The sequence below is a fragment of the Gymnodraco acuticeps genome, unplaced genomic scaffold (genome assembly GCF_902827175.1).
Source record: "Gymnodraco acuticeps unplaced genomic scaffold, fGymAcu1.1, whole genome shotgun sequence".
NCBI classification, from domain to species: domain Eukaryota; kingdom Metazoa; phylum Chordata; class Actinopteri; order Perciformes; family Bathydraconidae; genus Gymnodraco; species Gymnodraco acuticeps.
The window spans coordinates 3,286,380-3,314,208 of NW_022990271.1; the positions used below are offsets into that span (position 1 = coordinate 3,286,380).

Genomic DNA, 27,829 nt, shown 5'->3' on the forward strand with positions numbered 1-27,829 from the left:
ATTACAAATCTTTACCACAGCACAACAACAGGACAAACAAAATATTAGTTGCAAGCTATGGTGCAAAGCATTCAATGTTCTACTCATCACTCACATCATTACTCAAACATAAAACAACAGGAGCATGTAAAAAACTGTGCTTTTAGAGTAACAGAAGATAAAAAGGAGAGCAAGTGAGGACAGTAAGGGCACTGAGGACATGTGCTGGACGTGGACACTAACAGCAGCTCACCACATCCTGCCAGAGTGTGGAGTCCTGCAGAACCAGCTACAGACAAAACATCAAGAGAGGAAAAGGACACAGAAATAGGCAGTTGATTTAGATAAAGAATACCATTTAGACACAGAATTAGAGAATATATACACACATACAGCGGGAGGCCTTTATGTTCCCTTCATTGTTATAAATAGGGTGGACCAAATCATATTTTTGCAGTTTAAAATAATGTATGCAAAAAAGGCTTCCTCCAAAATGATTGATGAAGTTTAACAGATCTTTCATACTTATCCCCCCCCCCCCCCCCCCCCCCTCTGCTTGAACCACACGCATCTTCAAACTAAATCTAGATTTGCGACTGTTTCCTGCACAGTTGTGACCATAGCAAAATAGCAGCAGCCATTTGTACACTGCAAGGATCTGTAAACAGCATAGCAGGTTACTCATTGGTCAATGCAACAGTGCCATTTCCTGTTGATCTAGTCAAATGGTCACTTAAAATATTGAAATGTTGTGTAAACTCATTTTGAATCATCACCTCTCTGCAACAAATCCAACACAAGCTGACATTATAACTTTGATTCATTTATTGTACAGCTGCTGTTATGCTGCATTTATTTTAAATAGGTGTACCTAATAAATTGATAACTGTGTGGAAATAGTAGTTCACTTCTCTTGAATTTAATATCCAGTAAGGTAACAATTGAATTTCCGTCTGAAATGATTGAATTTTAAAGACAGAGGTTGTGTTTCTTAAAAGCCATGCATGACAATAATGTTAGCTGACTCCAAGCAGCAGATCACTTGTGTACCCAGCCAGTGTTACCACACACCAGATGGCAATGCGGCAATTTAGCTAAATGATTCATAGTTAAAAGCAGCATGTTGTAGATTTTAGATATGCAGTGCGACCTGTGGAATCTATTTAGCTTCAAATCAAAAGACACTGATTTTCATTGAACACAAAGTGAACAGACAAGCACATCTTCATGGGCAAATTAAATTCTGCTGTTGCACTCAGGTCTGGGTGCGAAGCAAAACCATTTGCACATCTACATGTTGGCCAGGCAGCTTTTCAGGTTACCAGCTGGTGTTAAATAAAAAGGTTATATAAGCACAACAAAGAGTGTGATCTAATATGATGTTCACATATTACAGGCATGCTAAAAGTATCCATATTTATCTCCTATTGAAAACAACACACTATCCTCTCTCGTATCTCATTTTGACCATTAATGCCCTCCATGCAGCACTGACTTCAAAAGGTATGGTTTCAAATAAGTGCATAATACACAATGAGGAGAACACATTAAGGGATATCATTAGGGTTAAAATGAATAATTATGTCAAGGAGGATTTTGAATTTCTCGAGTGTTTGTTGCTCTGGGGAGGTGTTTAGGTTTTAAGAAAACAGCTCAGTAAATCTTATTCCAAGGTTTTCAGAAAGACTGTCAGAAGGTTGTAGGTGGAGGATCATTTGTGCTCTGATTCATATTTGTAATACGCTGTCTGTCTATCACTCTTAGTCACTGCTCTATTTGATACTTCTTAAATACCTTGAGTCTGCTCTCTGTTCTGAAAAAATATAGGATCCAACAAACTCATGGTCGCTAGAACATGAAGTGAATATGAGCTAAAAGCATGTTGATATTAGAAAATGACTGGGATGATATCTAAGGGCAGATTAATATTTGATAGATGTGGTGATGGGTGAAACACTCACACACTGTTTTGCTCTAAACAAAGACAACAAGTTTAAAGCTTCCCTAGCTCACTTTTGAGAATCCTAATGGGCCGGTACCGAAGTGGGCCGGTCGGGCCACTAGGTCCACCGTTTCCCCGCAGCGAGGCTCGACCCCGTTGACAGTGCACTAGCACCCCTACCTCCCCCCCCCTCGTTGACAGTGCACTAGCACCCCCCCCTGTTGACAGTTCATGTGGGCTGGGCTGGGTGAGATTCCCGGGGTGATTTTTTGTCCCAGTCCACCCCTGAAGGCTGCTAATATCACCACCACAAGGTGTTCAACTTGTTTTGGGTTTTTGAGAGAATTTAGAAAAATTACAATTGGAACATACTAGTTTAAAACAGTATAAGCACAATGAGGCTACAAAGTCTGACTAAAGTAAAGAATTCCTTGACATCCTCTTAAGGCAAGGCAAGTTTATTTATATAGCACCTTTCAACACAAGGCAATTCAAAGTGCTTTACAAAAAACGAAAGACATTAAGAAAATGGCACTTAAGTCAAAGTCACTCTTTTTTAAGACACTTCAAAGCTATGATGAGGTATTAAACATGGTTGTAACAAAACATGAACATATCTTAAGGTAGTGTTGAGTGTATAACTTATTTCAGGCATCTAACAAAAAAAATCATTAAACAAAATCCAAATAAAGGACTCTTATTTAGCGATCTTTGTCAGTGCAGACAAATGAAAATGTTCATACCTGATGATGGCACTAGCCAGGGGATCACCAAGCCATTATATAGGCACAACTCTCCCCTATTCCCTTATAGCAACCTTCCTGTCATGTGCCATATAGTCTGCATCACACAGTCTTAGTGGTCCATCCTTTGTTTTTGTTTCCAGACAGCTGATTCCCTGTTCTGCTTGCCTGCCCCATCGCCTGTTTAGCTCTCCCTCGCTGACTGATTGCTGGATTGGGCCTTGAACCTCTGATCAAGTAAACGCTTGATTGCTTTGAACTGCTCTGCCTGTGAGTCCACACATCTCCGTGTGCAGAACCGCTGCCGCACCAAAAGCATTTGTAAAATTAAAGTCAACTGAGATTCTGCTATAAAAATGTTTTAATTTAAAAAAACAAAAACTGCAACACATTTGAAATGTATTGATTGGAGACGTGTGGAGAGAGAACATGCAGGCTGCCTTAAATAGCTTTAGAGAGATGCAGTGTATGATTTTAATTGCTTCTTTATATCACTCTTAGCCCTAAACTTTTGATCCTGCAGTATACAGTCAACTGTGTGGAGTTTTCAAAGTACAACAGTGCAATAGTGGAGTTCATGCTCATCAATGCAACCTCACATTTTCTTGCTGAATTGTGCTCATCCATCTTTAATGCCTGGACTTTGTCCTCTCCACCTCCTGTGGCTACAACTGAAGATCTAATCTTCCAACATTTCCTTTTTACTCTATCATCACTGAATGTGTGGTTTGTAGCCAGCACAGCTTCAGGCTTTTCCTTTCAAACTTGTGTTCACCTTGAGTGACATTGCGAGAGATAATGCATATTTAAAAATGTAGCCCTATTTACTGTAACATCTAGAGTGTGTTCTCAAATGCGTTGTGTTGTATACAAGGTCTTTGCACTGATAAAGGTAAAAGCAACCCAACCTACTGCATCAGAGATAAGAATAATGTACGGTTTGTCCTATCTTTACCTGTGCCCACAGTGCTGTACACATCTGAGCTCAGCTCTCTGCCACTGTCGAATACAGAGTCGAACGTGATGCTGGGAATTGTGGGAGAAGTTGGACCGTTGTCCTTGTCACTGCTCTTCAGCTTCCTCCTTATCTTCACCTGCCCAAGAAATACAAAATTCTCAGCTCAAGAAAGTTTTCCTGTGGATAGCAAAACCCTGTTCACACTTTATGGAAAGATAAAAATGCAGACTTACTTTTTAGGCTGTCACTGATATGGCCAAAAAATGCAGCCTTGTGAATCTGTAGTCTGTAGACTGTATGTTTGAAAAAAGCCAATAAAATAAGTTGTCAATGATGTACATTTCTATTTTTGTTAAATTCATGTATAAACTATTTGATTGAGGTCTAAGTGCAGCAGGACATTAATCAAATTGACTACTTTATATTTAAATAATTTTATATTGTTGTGATTTCACAACTTTGAGGTGAGACCCTGAGTCTAGAGGGAACACTTTTGACACAGAAACAACATTTTGAAGTGTATGCATTAGTGTGGGCATGGTCGAATAGCCAAGTAGGCCCAGCAGTAATATTGAATAATCAATACTAATATTGAACGGCAGCTGGCGTTCTGCTGGCAGTTGCATACCTTAGTTTTCTGGGAGTTTGTTCCAGATATTTGGAGCATAATAACTGAACGCTGCTTCACCATGTTTAGTTCTGACTCTGGGGACAGAAAGCTGACCAGTCCCTGAAGACCTGAGAGATCTGGATGGTTCATAATTTAGCAGTAGTTCAGAAATGTATTTTGGGCCTAAACCATTCAAAGCTTTATAAACCAGCAACAGTATTTTTGAAATCTATTCTTTGACACACAGGAAGCCAGTGTAAAGACTTCAGAACAGGAGTGATGTGATCCACTTTCTTAGTGTTAGTGAGGACTCGAGCAGCAGCGTTCTGAATTAGCTGCCGCTTTCTAATAGATGTTTTAGTGAGACCTGCAAAGACACCATTACAGTAGTCCAGTCTACTGAAGATAAAAGCATGGACAAGTTTTTCCAAATCCTGCTGTGACATTAGTCTTTTAATCCTAGATATATTCTTTAGGTGATAGTAGGCTGATTTAGTAACTGTTTTAATGTGACTGTTGAAACTCACGTCAGAGTCCATGACTACACCTAGATTTCTGGCTTTATCTGTTGTTTTGAACATTGCACACTGAAGCTCAGCGCTAACTTTTATACGTTCTGCCTTGGCTCCAAAAACCATTACCTCAGTTTTGTCTTTGTTTAATTGGAGAAAGTTCTGACACATCCAGTCATTGATTTGTTCAATGCACTTACTCAGTGTTTTAACTGGAGAATAGTCTCCTGGTGAAATTGTTTCATTATCTGAGCCAGTGGTAGCATGTAGATGTTAAAGAGAAGAGGCCCCAAGATGGAGCCTTGAGGTACCCCACATGTCATATTTGTCAACTCAGATGTGTATTTACCTATAGAAACAACGTTTTTTCTGTCCTTTAAGTAGGATTCAAACCAATTTAGAACTGTTGCAGAAAGTCCCACCCAGTTTTCTAGTCGGTCGAGTAATATATTGTGGTCAACAGTGTCAAACGCAGCACTGAGATCTAATAATACTAACACTGAAGTTCTGCCACTGTCTGTGTTTAAGTGGATGTCATTGAAGACCTTTACAAGAGCAGTCTCAGTGCTGTGGTTTGGACGAAAGCCTGACTGGAACACATCGAAACAGATATTTAAATGCAAGAAATTACTCAACTGTTGAAAAACAACCTTTTCAATGATTTTACCTAGAAATGGCAGGTTTGATATGGGCCTGTAATTGTTAATTACTGAAGCATCTAGATTATTATTTTTTAAGAGCGGTTTAATGACTGCAGTTTTCAGGGCCTGTGGAAAAATACCTGAGTGAAGAGATTTGTTTACTATATGAAGTAGATCTGAGGCCATGCAAGGACAAACATCTTTGAAAAATCCTGTTGGAATAATATCAAGGCAGCAGGAGGAGGATTTCAGAAGTTGAATAATGTCCTCTAGGTTTTTATCATTAATCTGATGGAATTGTGTCATGGTGTTTGAATTGATATTAGGTGGACATAGGGACAACACATTTGCTGTACCTGATGCAGAGGCACTGACTGCTTGTTTGATTTTATGAATTTTGTCAGTGAAGAAGGAGGCAAAATCATTGCATGCTCTGGTGGATAGAAATTCAGAGGCTACTGACACTGGGGGATTAGTTAGTCTGTCGACGGTAGCAAACAAGGCACGTGCATTGTTTTTGTTTTTGGTAATGATGTCAGAGAAGAAAGACTGTCGTGCGTTTTTCAATTCCAAATTATAAAGGCCAAGTCTCTCTTTATAGATTTCAAAGTGAACCTGGAGATTTGTTTTTCGCCACCTACGTTCAGCTTTTCGACACTCTCTTTTTTCTGCTCTGACGGTCATGGCCTTTCTCCATGGAGATATTTTCTTCCCAGTCACTTCCTTTACCTTAGTTGGAGCAATGGCATCTATAACATTTTTAATTTTTGAATTAAAATGATCTACTAGCTCATTTACTGAGATGTTAGCAGGGGCAAGTGTGGAAGAAAAATTCTGAGTAAACATTTCCCTAGTATTTTCAGTTAAATATCGCTTTGTGGTTACCTCTTTTTGAACATTTTTGTGAACAGAAATAGAGCTCTCAAAGAAAACACAGGAATGATCAGAGAGTGCAACATCAGTCACCACAACCTTAGAGATATTCAGACCCTTTGAGATAATTAAGTCCAGAGTGTGCCCCTTATTCTGCGTGGGCTCCGTCACATGCTGAGTCAGTCCATAGTTATCAAGAACACAAAACAGTTCTTTAGCCCCTCTGTCCTGGGGGTTGTCAACATGGATGTTAAAATCACCAACAATGACTAGACGGTCAAAGTCAATACACACTATAGACAGCAGTTCAGTAAAGTCATCAAAAAAGCTTGCACAGTTATAGTGAAATAATAGCAGAGAATAGTCACACTCCCTTTGTTTTTGTTGAAGGCCTACTCTGAGTTTCTCTCAATCTTCTTTGTTTAAGTAGCTGGTCCAGCAGCGAGTCCATGTGTTTGCCATTTAAAGCTTTTTTAATACAACATTCAGAGCCTTCTAAGTTTAAGGGGTCTCAACAGGGCAATGGATGAGCCGTCAGCTAGCAGCTAACATGTTAGCAAGTAACAGTGCTAGCAGCTAACGGTAACAGTAGGCTACAGTCAGAGCTTGCTCACCTGAAGGGATGAAGTGAACATACTGTACGTGCAGATGTTTGCTGTCCTAAACTTCAGCTGTCCCCGGAAATGTCACTGTGCGTAAAAAACTCAATTGTGTAGTGCTTGTTTGGCTTGTGTGTCTGATGCAAAGGATGAATAATTAAAGTATTAGCTGCCCTCGGCTGCTTTATAGTAGCTCATGGTTTTCAGTCTTTGTGATGATTTGTGTTGGTGTTGTGACACTGAAACATCCAGACATAAAGTTTGCTGAGCTCAGGTTTAAATTTGATTTGCTAAGCTTTTTCAACGCTACAGAATAACAGACGATGTATGATAATCAACAAACCTGCTGTAATAAATTCACGCATGTGCAGCATTTGTAAATTATTATATAGCACTGCGTTCAACAAGATAACGACATCTCAGCAAACTGAAAAGTACGGTGGCCCTGAAGTGCAAGACACTACAGCATTTCACAAAACGCCACAGCATTTCAGAAAACGCCACAGCATTTCAGAAAACACAACAGCATTTCACAAAACACAACAGCATTTCACAAAACACAACAGCATTTCAGAAAACACTACAGCATTAATCACAAAACGCCACAGCATTTCAGAAACGCCACAGCATTTCAGAAACACAACAGCATTTCACAAAACACAACAGCATTTCAGAAAACGCCACAGCATTTCACATTGGACGGAAAGGGTATTCCTTAAAGGCCCTGTCACACTGTCCCGAAATTGACACCCGATGGACACATGATAAAGGAAATGTTCAAATTCGGCTGTGATCGTAGCAACATCGGGCCATTCGTGAGGGCATCTTAAGCCATCGTATGACCGCCGGTGGAGTTTCTCAGGCTCCGGCAGCAACTTAGTGAGCGGCAACTTCGTAAGGCACTCGTGAGGACATCTTGTCAAATCGTGTCATCTTCGTGTTATCATCGGTGCCATCGGGCATTCGCCCTCACTCTGATCGGGGCGAATGCCCGATGGCACCGATGATAACACGATGCCCTCACGATGGCCTTACGAAGGGCACAATTGACACACGAATTCAACACGAAAATGAACCTTCGCAAGGTCCTTCGGCAATTTCTTGGCATGCCAAAGATTTTGCCACCGCTCACGAAGTTGCTGCCGGAGCCTGAGAAACTCCACGGTCATACGATGGCTTAAGATGCCCTTACGAATGGCCCGATGTTGTTACGATCACAGCCGAATTTGAACATTTCCTTCATCGTGTGTCCATCGGGTTGTTTTATTGCACAACAAAATCATGTAAATATATTATGTAAATAACCCAATTTGTGTTCTGTGAAACTAAAAAGGATATAATATATTATTTTGAAGGACAGTTGACAGGAAGTTGTTGTTGTTATGGAAACATCATTACGGAGAAAACGTAATATGTTCTACATATAACGACGGATAAAGTAAAGAACAAAGTCTGAAGATATCAGTACAGTATCATAGTATAGTATCATCTCATTTCGGCAAACATTTCAGGGCTTTGTGGACTTAATCCATGACAAACTGGAGTTGAGACCAGGAGGCGGAGTCACAGTCTTACACGCTTCTCTGCGCTCTCTCCTAGGCAGTCATCCATAGGAATCCCGAACCCAATAAAATACCCAATATTAGCGGTGTGTGTGTCTGCCCAAGGACAAGTTAAGGTAAAACCTAATAGAGGTGTCATACATAATAACCTAATAAAAGTAAATGTAACAACTACTACAGTGCAACAAAACAGGAATATTAAATGTGGTCTCTTAAACATAAGATCTCTAGCATCTAAAGCAATATTGGTAAATGATTTAATATCAGATTATAATATTGATATATGCTGTCTCACTGAAACTTGGTTGAGACATGAAGAATATGTCAGCATAAATGAGGCCACTCCACCCAGCCATATCAATACTCATATTTCCCGAGGCACGGGCCGAGGAGGTGGAGTTGCAGCAATCTTTGACTCAAGTTTACTTATCAATACTAAACCAAAATTAAATTATACCTCCTTTGAAAGTCTTGTTTTTAGTCTTACGCATCCGACCTGGAAAACTTTGCAGCCAATCTTATTTGTTACAGTGTACCGTGCACCAGGTCCTTATTCAGAATTCTTATCTGAATTCTCTGAGTTTTTATCAACTTTGGTTCTTAAAACAGATAAAGTAATTATCGTAGGTGACTTTAATATTCATGTTGACGATGATAAAAATAGCCTTACTGTTGCATTTAACTCTATATTAGATTCTGTTGGTTTTTGTCAGAGTGTAAATAAACCAACCCACTGCTATAATCACACTCTCGACCTTGTTCTGACTTATGGTATTGAAATTGAGCAACTATTAGTCGAACCGCATAATCCTGCTTTATCCGACCATTTCTTAGTAACTTTTGAAGTACTGTTACGAGACTACAAAGCATTAGTCAAAAGCTCCTGCAGCAGAAACCTATCTGTTAGTGCTATAGCCAAATTTAAGGAAGAGATTCCACCAATACTTAACTCGATAGCATGTCTGCATGTAAGGGAGGAAACTTATACAAAATGTACACCACCCCAAATTGATCATGTTGTTGATAGTGCTACAGATGCGCTGTGAATAAAATTAGACTCTGTTGCTCCTTTGAAAAAGAAGAAAATAAAACAACATAGATTAGCTCCATGGCATAATGTCGAAACCCGCAAAATAAAGCAAAAGTCGAGACAACTTGAAAGGATATGGCGTTCCACTAAACTTGAAGAATCTCGTTTAATTTGGCATATTACTCTCAATGAATATAAGAAAGCACTGCGTAAAGCGAGAGCAGCCTACTACTCTTCATTAATAGATGAGAATAAGAATAATGCAAGATTTCTTTTCAGCACTGTAGCCAGGCTGACAGAAAGCCACAGCTCAATTGAGCCTTCTATTCCCATAGCACTCAGTAGTAATGATTTTATGTGCTTTTTTAATGATAAAATTGTTACTCTTAGAAACAAAATTAATGACCTCTTGCCTTTGACCAGTATAGTGTTATCAACAGCTCCCGGAAACGTAAGTTCTAATATTACACTAGATAGTAAACTAGAATGCTTTTCAGCCATAAACCTTGAACAATTAAATTCAATGATTCTCTCTTCTAAACCATCAACGTGTATGTTAGACCCAATTCCAACTAAGCTGTTGAAGGAAGTTTTTCCATTAATTAGCACTTATTTATTAAATATTATGAATATGTCTTTATTATCAGGCTATGTTCCACAATCATTCAAAGTAGCAGTGATAAAACCGCTTCTTAAAAAGCACAACCTCGATCCAGAGGTTTTAGCCAATTATAGACCTATTTCCAATCTTCCGTTCCTCTCAAAAATTCTTGAGAAAGCGGTCGCAAAACAGCTGTGTGATTACTTAACAACAATGATTTATTTGAAGATTTTCAGTCTGGCTTTAGAACACATCATAGCACAGAGACAGCTCTGGTTAAAGTCACAAATGACATTCTAATAGCCTCTGACAAGGGACGTGTCTCTATTCTTGTTTTGCTCGATCTCAGTGCTGCATTTGATACTATCGACCATGATATCCTATTGCAAAGACTAGAGCACTTAGTTGGCATACAGGGAACTGCTTTAGACTGGTTTAGGTCCTATCTATCTGAACGCTCTCAGTTTGTACGTGTCAATGATGAATCTTCCACGCAAACCAAAGTTAGCCATGGAGTGCCACAGGGCTCAGTGCTCGGACCTATTTTGTTCACATTATATATGCTTCCGTTAGGCAATATTATAAGGAATCATTCTGTACATTTTCATTGTTATGCGGATGATACTCAACTATATTTATCAATCAAGCCTGATGAAATTAATCATCTAAATAAAATTCAAGACTGCCTTAAGGACTTAAAAACGTGGATGACCTTAAACTTTTTGATGTTAAACACGACCAAAACTGAAGTTATTGTACTTGGCCCGAAGAATCTACGAAACAAATTATCTAAGGATATATTAACCATGGATGGCATTAATTTGGCCTCCAGTGAGACTGTAAGGAATCTTGGTGTTATATTTGATCAGGATTTATCCTTTAACGCCCACATAAAATCAATTTCAAGGACCGCCTACTTCCATCTACGTAACATTGCAAAAATCAGGCATATCTTGCCTCAAAACGATGCAGAGAAACTAGTCCATGCATTTGTTACTTCAAGGCTGGATTATTGTAACTCTTTATTATCAGGGTGTACCAAGAAGTCAGTCAAGTCGCTTCAGCTGATTCAAAATGCTGCAGCTCGTGTACTAACCAGAGTTAGGAAAAGGGACCACATTACTCCTGTTCTGGCTGCCTTACACTGGCTCCCTATAGAACACAGGATAGCATTTAAAATTCTTCTTCTCGCCTACAAAGCCCTTAATGGGCAGGCGCCATCTTACCTTAAAGAACTCATTATACCCTACTGTCCTACTAGGGCATTGCGTTCCAAGAATGCAGGGTTGTTGGTTGTTCCTAGAGTCTCTAAAAGTACAATGGGAGCCAGAGCCTTTTCTTATCAAGCTCCACATTTGTGGAATCAGCTTCCAGTTTGTGTTCGGGCGGCAGACACCCTATCCGTTTTTAAGAGTGCGCTTAAGACCTTCCTTTTTGATAAAGCTTATAGTTAGGGCTGATTAGATCCAGCCCCTAGTTTTGCTGATATAGGCTTAGTTTGTCGGGGGACATCTTACTTCTTCCTTCTCTCTGTCTATACCTGTGTACTCTCATGTTCCGATTAACCCAGCTTCCCCAAATGTCTTTCTTGTTGGTGTCTGTATACGCCGGGATCCGGAGTCATGGATGATCCTGCGCTCCTCTGTCCTGGATCTTGAGTCGTGGCTGTGGTCCTGGATCATAGGTCCTGGATGGATATCCTCGTGGATTCATCTTCCTATTATACACACATGCATTTCCAAACATTTGGACTACCTATGTTGCAAATGTATTATCTTTTCAATTTACACACGGCATCTATTGCACGTCTGTCCATCCTGGGAGAGGGATCCCTCATCTGTTGCTCTTCCTGAGGTTTCTCCCATTTTTCCCTTTAAACTGTGGGTTTTCTTCGGAAGTTTTTCCTTGTACGATGTGAGGGTCTAAGGACAGAGGGTGTCGTATTGTCATACTGATATTTTGTACAAACTGTAAAGTCCACTGAGACAAATGTAACATTTGTGATATTGGGCTATATAAATAAACATTGATTGATTGATTGATAGTACTGTAACACAATTGTTTTTGGTACTTTCATTGCAGTTGTATGTCTTAAATGTAATGTAAATGTTGCCTTCGTGTGTGGTTCGGGGCCATCATCGTGCGAAATTCACAATTCCATATTCGTGTGTCCATCGGGTGTCAATTTCGGGACAGTGTGACAGGGCCTTTAGGGAGAACACTTCTTGTTTGTGATTGGACAGAGCCAGCCAGAGAAGCACTGCTGTGATTGGTTGTTTTTGCTGCCAGTCAAGAAATGACGCTTCGTGATTGGTCAACACCCGACAGCGAAATATGTCCCAACACATCAGCCGTTAGCACACACTCAGAGCTCACAGCTCCTCATATCTGTTCAGAAACTGGACAAAAGTTAAACATGTACAAACCACAGACTGTCTATGTCATGGCGAATACAGTCGCTGCTTTATTTATGTCTGTATGACGTTGTTGTGAGTGTGGACGGAGCAGCTACAGGTTAGTTTAGCCTGATGGATCCGATTCCATTCAGAAAACACGCATTTTAAAAGCTTTTCGCCTGCCGTCTGTCTGCAGATTTGTCAAAGCGTTAATTCATGGTTTTTACTAACCGTTATCAGTATGTAGTTACTTCGGCATCACTTTGAAACGTGTATTACAATTAAATCACGGTCAAATATGTTCATTTTGTTGTAGTTGGTATCTCCCAGAGAATTTACTTGGAGATACGCCCCACCCCCTCTCAGCGCCTCTTGTTTGAATGACAGGAGCAAACACAGCTGACAGCCGCGGTGAAACTCGAGCGATTAGAGCGATGCGAATATTGGGTGGTCTACCATAGTATTTACATGGAGATAAGCCCCTTAAAAACCATGAATTAATAAAGCATTAATTCTGTGTTTACTCCTGTCATTCAAACAAGACGCTGGAGAGGGGGCGGGCCGTATCTCCATGTAAATCCTATCGGAATCGGATCGATCAGGCTAAACTAACCTGCAGCGACTGTATTCACCATGACATAGACAGTCTGTGTTTTGTATATGTTGAACTTTTGTCCAGTTTCTGAACAGATATGAGGAGCTGTGAGCTCTGAGTGTGTGCTAACAGCTAACGGCTGATGTGTTGGGCCAATCACGAAGCGTCATTTCTTGACTGGCAGCAAAAACAACCAATCACAGCAGTGCTTCTATGGCTGGCTCTGTCCAATCACAAACAAGAAGTGTTCTCCCTAAGGAATACCCTTTCCGTCCAATGTGAAATGCTGTTGTGTTTTGTGAAATGCTGTGGCGTTTTGGGAAATGCTGTTGTGTTTTGTGAAATGCTGCGGAGTTTTGTGAAATGCTGCGGCGTTTTGTGAAATGCTGCGGCGTTTTGTGAAATGCTGCGGCGTTTTGTGAAATGCTGCGGCGTTTTGTGAAATGCTGTTGTGTTTTGTGAAATGCTGTTGTGTTTTGTGAAATGCTGTGGCGTTTTGTGAAATGCTGTTGTGTTTTGTGAAATGCTGTGGCGTTTTGTGAAATGCTGTGGTGTCTTGCACTTCAGGGCCACCGTAGAATATTTACTTTATGTCTGGATTTTTCAAGTTCAACACATCAAAACACAGATGTTGTACAACACACACAGGAGGAGTGTCACTGCTCAAGAAGACATAACTCCATGATAGCAACAAGCATATTTTTGCTGCTATATTAATGTTCTGAATGTCATGTATAGACACTTCACTTTCAAGTATTATATACCAGTTTGTTAATCCTTCTAACGCCCACAATAATTGTGGTACACTTACATCAAATAATGCAATGTTAACAATAATCCCTTCAGTCTGTCTAACATTGGACAGTTAGTGGAGTTGCTTTCCTTTGACTGTGATTCATTTCATTTATAAGTTACAGCTGAATTTAGCATTACAGAAGTCCAACATAGCCTCTACACTACTAAGACTTTACGGTATTGCATGGATGTTGCTTCATATTGCATTCATTTTTGCTTTAAGACGGAAATGGAGCATGATAAGCAGTTGCAATGAAATCTATGAAAATTGTTACAAACCGATTTCTTGGGCTTGGGGGTGGACAAAGAAGAGGCAGGGATGTGGGATCTCTTCTTCAAAAACATTTTTAATGTGGCTGAATCCAAGTTCTCCACTGCAAAACATCTCCATGATGTCTAAAGGGGCATGAAAAAAAGCAATATATTGGTTGGACAGGACTAATTTCATGCCATGCGAGAAAGATAGTAAAGGATTGTTTCAATAATATCACTGGGGCTCAGAGACGGTTCACTCCCCTGGCTGTATTGTTCTGTTTCTGTGTTATTTGGTCACATACCTGAATGAGACAGGCAGCTGCAGGGATCTGTCTGTTGAAGTGTTTTTGTCTTTGCTTCTGCTGCACCTTCAGGGCGAAGCCAGAGCCTAAGATTCCCTGAGAAGAAAAGCACAGCAGAGTTCCAGCTCATTAATTCCCTTTTAACGATTCACTTACAGGCAGCAGCAGGATTCAAAAGACCAAAATAAATTCAATTTAACCAAAAATTAAGGAATAATGGGCTGTTTCACGCTGAAATATTTCTCTACTTTAATTGAATATGTTTAAATGGATGATGATGTGAGACATTTAGGTATTTTCTCAACTTCTTAGGATAATTTATTGTAATTTCACGACAAAATATTGTGCAAAGAAATGTAGTGATAGCCCCAAAATATCCACTATATTATATATTGGTTATAAAAAATATGATGGGTATTTTGCGTACCTAATTTCTAACACTGTCTTCCTACAAAACCTACTTTGCCATTCAAAGAAATTGCTTTTTGAGGAAAGGGTATTTTAGATGTTAGAACAGTAACTATTTAAACTTATAGAATACAGTGGTGGTACCCTCACTCAGAAATTAACAGTAAACTGAAAATATTTGTAATCAAATGTAAACTAGCAGACAGTGTTTGCTTCATTTACATATAAAAGACTAAACTAATTACATGTTTAGTTCAGTAGGGAATCGGGATTAATCTGACAGAGTAGCAGACACCCTGGTTCAACAATTTCTCATTTCACTTACTGCAGGCAGAGCAAAGAAAGAAATGGCAAATACTGAGAAACAGGATGCAATGGTCTTTCCAATCCAGGTTTGTGGCACTTTGTCTCCGTACCCAATGGTAGTCACTGTCACCTTTGAAAAACAACAACACAGGAACTCATACAGGTACTTTCATTCTATAAAAACACATATATTTGCTGTAAAGAATGTTCCAACACACAACATTGTGGTTTATAGATAGTAGAAGAAAAGTATCAACACCTGTAGTTATCTGTCACATTTGGAATTAGTTTTGGAGCAGCCACAAATCTTGAGTTTGACTTGAGTTTTTTTCCCCAAAATGAGAATTTGAGCCTTGACTTTAAACTAAATGTCAGGGGGATGCTATGAGGAAAATGCTAACTTCAGCATGCTAACATAGTGACAATGACAATGCTTGAATGCTGATGTGTCACAGGTAAATAATCAGATGATTACTAAAGTCAGTAGGCACCATGAATATATGTATTTCATGCCAAACCATTACACATTTATTTCAGCCAAGATTAAAGTGGATCCAAATAGATTGACTGACCAACCAACATGGCCAAAGAGCCATGTAGCTAGCAAGGCTTCAACAGCAACAAACTAAAAACAATACAAATACAGCCTTATAGAGAAAATGCTTTGTCATGTTGGCAGCGAGAATGTTTGACATGTAAATGATTTGTGAACAAAAACAGTTCAGATTGGTTGTAAAATCAATCTACTGTGAGTCTTATCTGACTCTTACCCCTCAGACTCTCACTTACATATTATTGGACTGAGAGGGCCCATGACTGCAAGTTGGAGAGAGTTGACCCAAAGCTCATACAACTCCTGGAATATAATGGGTAAATATTGCATACAGTACACTTTCATTTATATGGAAAAGTGTTTTTGACTCTGTGTGGCCTTTTTTATTATCAGAGTCTCTAAAGTTTCCAAGAAGCAGAGTGGGTGGGGACTTATTGTCTGAAAATACATTTCCATCCTCTATTCTCTGCACTATTTGTTTTGTTGCTTGTATTAGCAGCCCACTGGATGTGCCCAAGGGTCTTAACAAAACTCCCACTGTAGCAACAGTAGTACAGATAAAGCAGTTTGTGTTTGACCTTTCACTTCCCAAATACTGTTTGAAACAAATATGTGTTTTCTGCACAATCTTACTCTTGGCAAGATTGGAAAGAACCAACAACTGTTCTAAGAAAATAAAATATCTATGGTGGACATAGATATGATCAAGGTCAACTTATATGTTAGAAAGATAATAGTTCTGTGGATTTAAAATATGATGATAATCAGGCATAGTAATCTTATATAACCGTTGTTGTTTTCACACCGTTTTTTTTCTTCAAAATAAACAAGACATAACGTGTTAATTAGTGAGCTTTAAAGAGGCTTGTAGGCAGATTATTTTTAACCTTTGGATAGAGCTTTGATAGCTTTTTCCCCCATCCCCTGGCTACTGCTTGATATTCATCTTATGACATGAGAGTAGAATCAATCTTTTCATCTCATCAGTACTTACCAAAATGTCAAACTATTCCTTTGATAAATAAAGGAATTCATCATTCTGCAATGAAGACGCTGTCAATCAAAACGTATCATATCCGTTATATATCAGATGTGTACAAGATCAGAGGTGAACAAAACACACACAAACAGATATTCTTACCACTCCCCACCACAGGGCATCGGCATAGTTTCCAAACTCTATGGAGCCGCTGCTGTCGACTGCATCTTTCTCTGCCAGGTAGACAAAGTACGAGGAGAAGATCAGGCTCAGAAAGCCAATGTATAAAGTAGTGATCAGCTCCTGAAATACATACGCACGACATATTTCAAAATCAATAAGCCAAAGGGATCATGTCAAATAACACAATGAGATTGTATGATATATATGTCAATCTATATATACAGTATATATACTTTCTCGCAAACCCTTATTATGTCCAAAATGTGTCTGTTATATCACTTAACTTCTGCTATAGGGACTAGTGTTTGCTTTTAATCGGACATATGGGTGTGAATATTCATGTCAATGTGTTGTAAATATGATGATTGAAATACTTTTCTGATAAGTCTTCAGTCCCTGTCGCCTTGATGGCAAACTAAAAGTGGATCCATACTTTAAGCACAGTGGCTACTTTTTTTTCCTAAAGGATTCATTATTTGCTCTCATTATGCACTACAGGGCTGCCCAAATAAAATGTGTTGTAGCCTAGTCCATCAATCAAATTAAAACCAACAATGTGAGAATCTATTTCTCAATTCTGTGGCTCTCAGCCCCAAGCCCATTTGCTGCTACTTAACATCCTTTCAGACAGCTCTGAACATTCCCAAAACAGCTGGGCTTTATAGTTGTTTGCAAAAGTTGCTCAAACGGGAATAAATACTGCAATATATTTCTTTTTAAAACTACTTTTTGGACAGATTAATACACATTAATTTTGCTATTAAGTGTCCATGTCACCGTCAGGTGCATGTGGAGTTTCCTCAAAGTAAATTGTGGTAAAATAAAGTAACATATTACACAGTGCACAGGTGTGGCTCAGTGATATGTTTTTAAGCATTTGAAAACATCAGAGCTCGATGGCACATTGAAATAAAGTTACATTCGGTTACCCGGTTAACACTTGTTAATAGGATCAATTCATTGTTGATTTTGGCATTTTCATGGGAAGGCCAAAGCCTGCATTTAATGATTGCTACACACATATAACAGTCAGGTCTGATCAATTTTAAATGTTCCATGCCTGCTGAATCTATTTGATTCATAGTATAAAAGCTATTGAACACAATATAGTCTATCCCCACAATACCACCAAGGCTTGAATTATAGAGCTGTCTTTTGTTGTTGTTGACTGCCTTTATAATTAGACTATATTTTAAAGAGCATATGTTCCATTCCCCCAGGAGCCTTATTTGGTGAACTGGGTTTGTTTAAAATTAGCATGTAAATTAGAACATGTTTCATGCCTGGATGTACTGTGTAAATAAACAACAGCAGACCAGACCGGCTCTCTATAAAGCTGCACACGTTATGATACAATCATCCTTATTTTAGTTATTTAAGCCCAAAATCAATTGAATGAAATTAAATTTGAAAGCAATTAGGGGACATTTGTTTAAAATGCTTATTTTTTGGTCTTATCTAAAACTTTGTGACACATGACCATAGATTAAAAAGGATAAAAGGGATAACATTTGATAAATATGACAAAAATAAACAAAGACTTATGATCTCAAAACTAAATGTTAAACCAAATTAACAAAACATCATGAGGTACATGTATTCCTCATTTTACAATTTATGTAAAAGTATAACTAAAGTAACACACATCCTGCATATTATTCTGCTTCATGCAGGAACCAAAAGGGCAGCCAAGATAAAACTGAAAGTATGTTCACTCATAATCACTGGATGGGAATTCAGATGGGCACTAACTCATTTAAAATTAATTTGGAAGTCCAGACAGCTGATCTATTCCATCATATTTACAATAATTATGAAGCATTTTATTGCAGATTCAATAAAGAGCGGTCTGTGTTTACAGGAGGTCTAATTGGTGTTGGCTCTCATCCTGTCTGACTGTAATTTGAATAGTGCTTTGTGAAAGAGCTCTTTAAGTGAATGTTCTGTTCGTACTTACCTATAACATAATTTAAACATAGCAAACCAGGGAGTGGCAAAACATTCACTTGACTAAATCAGACTGAATTCCTGATCAGTCAAATTCAAGTGTATATCGGCCCAAAACTGTCACTCCCAGAGCACCAGGGGAGTAGCAGTAGATTATACAAAAATAACCCAGGGATTGGCTATGTTGGTATCTCTCAAAACAATATTAATATACATTCCTACATTACCCTACCCAAGAAGTCCTTGTGGTTTTTTTCTTACGTTGCATTTTAGTCTGTATTTCCTCATTTGACAGCTCATCTTTTTGAACATTTTGAACTTTCTAGTCATCAAACCTTTGACTGTGAATAGTTGAGCATGAAACATCTTTCAATAACATCACTGCTTGCAACATAAAAGTTCAGGTACAACCTATTTGAATCACTACATGGGGTTAAATAGATGTGTTGTTGTGGCTGCGACCCGGCTGACACATTCAGGAAACATGTGCTCATAATCTGCCAGCGACAAAACGGGGAGCAACTGTGCAAATTGTGTTTACAAGCCATAAGCACTGTACTCAATGTGGATTTAAATGCTGTAATTAAACAAATAATTCATACTGAGAGAAGTGACTGACACTCTATTGACTCTCAAACTTTAGCTGTCAACATACTGTGGAAGCGATGCAATTTCATGTGCGTGGGTAAGAGAAATATTCAGGTCTCGTGTGGATTTAATAGCCAGAACGTCACAAAGGAACACATTTCAGAAGTAGTGCACAGTAGGGTGAAAAGAGCTGTTATGGGTTTAACATAACATATCTAATTGTCAAAATAAGTAGTCCAAGGTGACAAAAATGAAAATGAACGCACCACAGTTAAAACACCTTCCAATCAGGATTTATTATAAAATGGACTATCCAAATGTTAATCACACACTTACCATCTCCCTCTGCCTCCATTTGTACATTTCTGTGATAGATGCGCCATATTCCATTTAATCTCAAACCTGCTAATCTGAAGTGGTCTCCAGCCACTTAAAAGCTCAATTTGTCCTCACCAGTGCTTCTTATCCTCCACTACCTTGAATGCATGGGAGGTAGAGGTGATGAATAAAGGAGAGAAACATCATATGAATTTAATTCCACCTTGCTAATATTATTTCGGTCATGTGCCTAAATCACAGGTTCTCTCAACCCAGTGCTCAATAAATCTCAGGGGTTCACAAGATAGTTCATGGAATAGTAAAAGAAAAATGTACATCTGCTACATATTTCAGACTTTTTCAAGTTAGCTCTGATATATTAGATGTCACCTCCTTAAGGCTTCTAAGAAGTAATTCAAATAAAGCAATATGAGAAGAACTAAATCAAGAAGAAAGAAACTCCTGCACAAATGCGTGCACACAACCAAAGCCTAAACCTGTGAAGTGGGTTACAACCAGACATCCTTTTTTCTTTTCTGTGGGTCACAAGCCAAAAGTGTTTTCATTGAAAACCTTTTCATGGTGGATGAAATAAAAGCAACATAAAAGTAACCATGACTGATGTCTCTTTATAAATGTATTTGAAGACTTATACCCATATGCTGCTTTAAATCTTCAAATAAAGAGTGCAGCATCTGTTTTATTGCACATGGTGATTGCCAGTGGGATGTAGTGCATTTGCAGGGAAACTAATCATATTAAAAGCTTAACAAGCAATCGTGATCTATTATTATTCATGGTGATAGACGTTTCAGGGTTACGGCAACAACACAAAATGTGCAAAGTTCACCTTTTATATCCTGAATCTGAAGTTCACTTAATAGCAGCAGGTGCTACTTCCTGCAAAGTGATTTCTTATTGGAAAGGGCCCGAATATCTCACTGCTGACGTCAATGACTGCTGATGACCATCCTCAGCCAGGAGCAATATGTCCATAAGCACAGGCCAATACCAGCATCACTGCAGGCGGCAGTGGAGGAGCAACACCCCCGACTCTCACCTTCATCACTCTCTGTTTTTACACATCTAAGACAACCTCAGTGGCCCCTGGGGATAATCACAGACACCTCTATCTCTCAGCTCAATGATACTGAGAGGGCTACAGTCCTCTCCAGCAGAGGAGATTATGGCCGTAACCCTCTGCACAGTGGCTCTTTTCTTCTGCCTCTGCTGAATATTAATTTCCGCTGTAATCCAGAGTACAGAAAGGAACAATAGAGCGTCATAATACATGACGAGAAGAGGCTATAAATCTCCTGACGGAAAGCCTCCAGCTTACTTTTAACAACTGAAATCCTTGAATGCTTTGGACCTGGAAATGTAAAGTGATTTCTAATCTGCAATGCGTACCTGGCGATGGATAAAGACGACAGAGCCGAGCAGACGCCAGGTTCCTCCCTGCCGATCCACGTGAAGCATTCGCAGGATCTGCAGGAAGCGAATCCCTCTGAAAAATAACACAATTTTTAAAATGCTGATCTCGTATTCCGGCCAATTCACGTATGTTTGTACACACACATTATCAGGGCAAAAATAATATGTGGATTGCCACATTTGTATTGTATCAAATTAATTAATATATATATTAGCTGTACACTTTACGAATATACGAGTTTTTTATGGACAACTTTACTATTCAATCTCGTCCAACTGATCTTGCAGCTGTCACTCCTCGGCTCTTGGTAGTTCAGGCATCAAACCTGGCAACTCCGGGCTTCCTCGCAGCTGTCAATCAAAGTCCAGTTGGTCCGCCCCAAAGTGTCAGAAACTTTTCACGTGCGCGTAGACAGACTCCGCGAGCAAGTGAGGCTGACACTCCCGCGAGCGAGCAAGAGGGCAGTCTCTCTCGCTCGCGGGGGTTTAGTCTGCGCGTGAGGGTCATTTCATGCGCTTGTGAAAGCACATTTTCCGCTCGTGAGTAGCTTGTTTTACGCGCTAGAATATTGACCCAAATTTGACTCCATACTCTGCTGTCATTTAAATACTGGAAATACTTTGAGAAATACAGTAAAATACGCCTACAGTACATGGCTTCTGTGTTGTTTCCACATTGCGACTTAAAGCTCATGAACACAGCAATGTCTGAAGAACGATCCAAAATGGGGCCACCTGAGGAGAAGGAATATCCCGTATGGCCTTTGCGGAGGTTGCCCTCAGAGTGCTATTCCAGTTCTTAATTTGAACCATGGGGCCTAACTCCAACACTGAAAAACAACCCCCGCACTAGAAGTAAAATAAAAGTGCCTACATACGTTTGGCCATATAAAATGCCTCTTACCTTACAGCTGAGGTGGCAAAAACCTGGCCTTTGGAGCCCACCGACAGCACAATAATCGAGGCAGCAACTACAATCAGATCTATAAAGATAGAGAATAAGAGGCTGTAAGTACAAGGCACAAGAGAGCAGGCTTTCATTATACAGAAATTCAGCATATCAAAAGCAAGCATTGTCCTCTGTAATGTTGTAAAAGAAAGTGGATGGGAAGTACTCTTAAGAAGCTATCTTTGGTTTTCTTTAAAAAAAATGATTCTATAAATTAATTGAAGTCAAAGGGGTTACCAATAATATTAATGCTAATACTTATTGCTGCTTATTTAAAAAAATATCACCTGGAGGTTCCAATTTTAAGAATAAAAAGCTGAAGGTAGAAAATAATTGCAGTGAGTTTTAATTTCACACTGAATTTGTCTGAGATATCTCATTTTGGGAAGAGGCTCAGGATATAGATATTGTTTAAATACTGTGTGTGGGTAGGGAGCGATATGTGTTTTTGTGCAAGTGCATGGATATGAATGTGTATGGGGGTTGTGTTCCCACCTATAATGGATATCGGCTTCCTGGCAAAGCGTAGTCGGCCGCAGATGCCAACATATTTACTGCGGCAGCCTGCTGACCAGAGGCGGACAAAATACTCCACACCGAAGAACACCACAAGGACAATCTCCTGTTGGGGAAATTAGGGAAACAGAACAGACCAATGAGGAAGAAGGACAGGTGGAAAAAACGAATGGGGTGTTGTTGCAGGCTATTGAGTGCAAAAACACCTAAACAGCTGCTCAGACATCAGAAAAGTGCTTCAAAACAGATATTGTTTAATTGTAGATACGATGGTTGCACAACTGTTCTCTAACTTCCTATTTGTCTGTTAAGTGCAGCTTCTCCCATTAAAGCTGTCACAGCAATTCATTAAGGATTATTGATTCTCAATCAGCAGCTACATCATCTGTCTCTGTTTCATTTCTGTTAATACATTGATTTATTCTCCATTTTAGCTGCTACATGAAGCTGGATCTGGTAGATGGAAAAAGTGATTCTGTAATAAAACGTTTGGATAATTCTGTATAATTCAATTTTCTCTTTGTTATTTCTAGTTTGCATAACACTAACTGAAATTAGCCCAAACAGCAGGTGTCCAATGCTTAACATGAAGATTATTCAATCAAAGCTTCTCAAATAAAGATGCTCCATTTCAATTCCATGTACTGTAAGGTTCTTTCAGTGCTCATTGAGGACTAATGGATTTGATCAAATCTATTACAGCACACAATTACATCAACACGTAGAAATTAATGAACTGGTGTGAATGAGAATGCTAATACCGCCACACGTCTCTAAATCATTGACTTGTATTTGGAAATGAAGCTGTCTGAAAGTGACTCAATGCTCTTTCATAGATTTTTAATGGTGACTTGATCATTTTGCAGTGAATTATGGGAGGAACAGCCTGGGGGGAATCAGGCACAAGATGTGGCATGCTGTGCAGCAAGAGATGTTTCCAGCTTGGAATTATTGGATGCATTTGTATTCATGGCAGCCAGAGATTTAAATGGCAATGAATATAAAAAATGGCACGTCTTGTTAAACATAAATTGGATACATAATATGTTAAAATGTGTTCTTGGCAGCAAATATCTACGATATTGTATTCCGTAACTTCTTCACTGAGGATTTCTACTTCAAGGTTGAAAAACAAGTTGTCTATCCGAGGAAGTAACACATTAACAAACAGGTAGGTAGTAGGAACAGGCGTAGAGGAGAATCAAGAGAGTGGCTGTGAGCACTTCATTGTGACCTTGGAAAGAGAAGTCTACTCCATGGTCCATTTACCTGCTGGATCCCTATATAACACAACTTTAACACCATATGTTGGCTTGACATTTGAATTGTCTGCTACATTCCAATTATAAAGGACCTGTACAAAATGAATCAGTAACCTAACTTAAGTATCACAATAAATAAACATAATGTAATCTGATTACTTTTCAAATTTCAAATGCATTGTGAAGCCAAGGCTATTTGCTGCCTTCATCCACATTCAGCTAATACAGGCTGTACTATTGGCCCAGCTAGCATGAAATGACTGGGTGTAGCAAAATACTTTTAATATGTCTACAGTGGGTGTCAAGGCTCATGTCATGCCTGCACATTATGTATTTTAAAATCCTGCAGTGACAGATTCAGAGTCAGATTTAACACAAAATGATTTCGAAAAGTTCAGTCAGTAAAAGCATTCTTTGAACTAGAGACCTCGATGATTACCTGGAAGATTATCTGTGGTCTCACTCGAGACTCATTTCAGACTCATCTCATGTGGTTCTTTAATATAAAAAGTATTGGAACATTGTAATCGTGCTAGTAATCCCCACCTTTTAAAAATGTAACAGTAAACTGATAACTTGTTTTTTTATGTAACTGTAAGGTTGTAACAGTTACCTATTTCTGTATCCTGATAATAATAATGATAATAATAATAATAATAATAATAATAATGCATTTTATTTATATAGCGCTTTTCACAACTCAAAGACGCTTTACAGTATGAGGGAGGGTAGACAAACAAGGACAGGCAAACAAGTATGTAAAGAATAAAAAGGCAGTCAAGAGGAAGTTGATTGAGAGGGGGGGGGCTTATGGGTATAAAGAGTTGAAAATATGTGTTTTGAGGCGGGACTGAAAGACTGTGAGGGACTCAGAGTCACGGAGATCTTGGGGGAGGGAATTCCAGAGCCTAGGAGCTGCCACTGAGAAGGCTCTGTCCCCAAAGCTGCAGAGTGTGGATGTGGGAATGGATAGGAGTCCGGCTGCGGTGGATCTGAGGGACCGTGGGGGTTGATAAGGAGTGAGAAGGTTTGTGAGATAAGGGGGGGCCAGATGGTGGAGTGCTTTGTAGGTGAGGACCAGAATGATTATGTCATTCTGTTACCTGCAATCCGTTATTCTCTAAGCCTGACTACTGATAACAATTTTGTGGGGTTAAAACATTCAATCTCAGTGGTTAACAGCTTTATGACACCTGGTTAGCAATGTGAAAATGAAAGAACAGAAACCAATACTGAATAGCATCCATCTACCTAAACCTCACCCCTATATTCTTTCCAATAATTGGTTCTCACGTCCTTCACCCATCAAATCCCCCTTCTCTACTTCCTCACCTTTTCCACGTGTTAAAGGAACCACAAGGGGGACAACATAGCTCGGATGCCTCATCTGGTCATTCCGGAGTCTCATTCCATCCACAACATCTTTTGACATAAACCCATCATGGATCCCCATTTCACTCTCGGTTCATCTCCTCTTGCTCGACCTTCATTTCATCCCTTTCTTCAATCTTGTCCCCCTTCATCCCGCTCTCCCCAACCCTCCCGTTCATCCTCCTTTTTCCAATAAACTCATTTGAAGTCACGTATCTCTCCGCATTCCTTCCAAATTCACTATTGTAATCTCTTAGTTTTGCGAAAGCTGTTCTAGGGAATAAGCGCTTTGATATTTGCATTGGATAGCTGTTGGTTCTGTCTCATCAACTAAATCATAAATAATTAATGTGTAGCTTTACTTTTTTTAAACTTACACTCATTTTTGGATCCAAACAACAAACAAGCCCTTTTGGGAACGTGGATCCTTTGGGCTAGCTGCCAAGCATCTGGCCAAACACACTACTACAAACACTGTCAGCAAACACTGCATCTCCAAGTAAAGAACAGAGTAGTTGACCTTGAGTGTGAAGGAAAAAAGAAACAACACAAAGAAGATGCTTTTGTGGTGTGGGGAGGAGAGAATGAAAGAGTGGCGGGGTCACAGTAAATATCTTAACTAGAAAGCAAAAAGTACAAAAACAACCCCTTTGGGATTGAGGATGGAAAGAGATGAGTGTTTGAGATTTTGGTTGGTTTAGTAGCGTGGCAAATATTAATTATTCATAATCTCTGTCGAAGAGAATAATAAGAAGATTAAATATCTCCAGGGTAAATTTAAGACAGAAACACATTTGCCATAAGATGCATATTTCATGATATTGAGGTATTTATTTATAAATGTTCTGTTCACTTTTCCTCATGATTATAGGTCTGACTAGAGCTTGAATCTGTGAATCCAATGAACCTGTAGGATTTCAGATTATATGCCGGCTCATGAAACACCATGACCATTTTATCCCATTATCATCGGGCCAAGGTGAACTTGTCACATGTGGCACGCTCCAGGCCGCCGCAAAGAAAATCTCCAAGTCCTTTTTATCCTTTCTTGGGTTTTTCTTTTGTTTGGGCTTGAGTGACTTACCCATCACAAACAGTTCCTGTGCTCAGCAGCTAGTTTCTCAGGGTTAAGTTGATCCCATTTACTACTGACTTTGAAAGAAGAACCTTCGCCCTCTTAGGCCAGCGGGACGCCCTGAAAATGTTTACAGAGTGGGAAGTCGATGCAGTTACAAATAAAGTGTCCCTAAATTGTTTTTTTGTGAGGCAGCGGTTAGGAGAGTCAAACCTTTGAAATTGCTTTTCAAACAAAATAAACTGTTATCTGTTGTTTCAGCAACATCCCCAATATCATAGTGATGCCATTGAAAATATACAAACTTTTATAGTAACAAGGTTATCCAACATGTGTTTTATTTCAAAAAGCGTTGTCAATGTCTTTTAACTGCATTGTTTTACAAGCATCCTCTTTTTTTTGTCTTCGCTGTTTGACATGGAACGGGAACAAAACTATCAGAAGATGAGAGTCAGGTCTGTTTGCAGATGCCAGCCAACAGACAGAGACAGAAGTGCAGAGCAGATGGTGAAAGACCAGATCAGGAGACAAGGCTGCAGGCTTCATCTACAGTGTAAACAATGCAACATGTAGATAAGATGGAGATTATGATTCTTTCACATCTCAATCACTCTGCTTGTATCTGTCGTTCATGGACCAGTGATCAGGATCATTAAAGATACAGTACACTAAAACATTTCCTGCACACACAGCAATTGTATACATTCGTATGTTGCCTTAAAACATTCTCGCAAATCCTTGAGACAATCTTTGGATGTATGCTACCCCGTAAAATATCCATAAAGCTGATGATTTTTTATTTATTTATCATGATACCTGGGGCCCATATATTGGTGCGCTGCTACCTTCTGGAGCATCGCTACAGACACAGAGTGTGTAACTTGACAGTTAAACCTTTTGTCATGACCTTCATTGGTTAAATGAGAAAATGTAGTTTGTTATGCACCAAAATGTTAGTCGATTTAAAGGGGACCTATCATGCAAAATGCACTTGTTGATGTCTTTCATAGATAAATATGTGTCCCCGGTGTGTCAGGAAACTCACAAAGTGTCAGAAAACAAAACCCTCTCTCTTTTCCTCCGTACCCAAATCTCTAAAAACGGGGGAACAACGGAGCTGATCCAGATTTGCGTCCGATATGACGTAATATCGGAAATGTGGACCCACGGCCCAATCAGAAACGTTGCTATCAGAAACAATGCGCAACGTTTTGGACGTATGGTCTTTGTTTACATTAGCAAGCATTGCTAACAGTCAGAGCTAACTTGTACTGGAGAGCATGTGTGAAGAAGCAGGAAATAAAAAGGAACTCACCTTGTGGTAAACCTGCAAGAGAAAAAGCATTTGAGCTCCATACTGTTTCAGAAATAATCCTTGATGTGGTTTGGAACTTGATATGGCTTTGCATTCCTAGAAATCTCCTGCATGAGCAGGCATACGTTTTTTTTTAAATTTTTTTTTTTTTTTTTTTAAAGCTTTATACCCAGAATCAGCACTTTAGTAACATAAAGTGAAATAGAGGGATATGAGGCGTGGCTAAAATGGG

At 39.2% G+C, this 27,829-nt stretch overlaps 1 protein-coding gene across 1 annotated transcript in view; it reads right to left on the bottom strand.

Moving 5' to 3' along the window:
- The window catches only part of kcnq1.1 (potassium voltage-gated channel, KQT-like subfamily, member 1.1), a 52,192-nt gene that overhangs the window by 15,043 nt on the left and 9,320 nt on the right, over window positions 1-27,829 (bottom strand). Inside the window, exons 3-10 of the mRNA XM_034220939.1 lie at window positions 22,554-22,680; window positions 22,014-22,092; window positions 21,086-21,182; window positions 16,802-16,942; window positions 15,127-15,237; window positions 14,394-14,489; window positions 14,116-14,232; window positions 3,620-3,758 (exon numbers count right to left, since the gene is read on the bottom strand). Coding sequence (XP_034076830.1) covers window positions 3,620-3,758; window positions 14,116-14,232; window positions 14,394-14,489; window positions 15,127-15,237; window positions 16,802-16,942; window positions 21,086-21,182; window positions 22,014-22,092; window positions 22,554-22,680 — 907 coding nt within the window. The remainder of the gene's footprint in view (window positions 1-3,619; window positions 3,759-14,115; window positions 14,233-14,393; window positions 14,490-15,126; window positions 15,238-16,801; window positions 16,943-21,085; window positions 21,183-22,013; window positions 22,093-22,553; window positions 22,681-27,829) is intronic.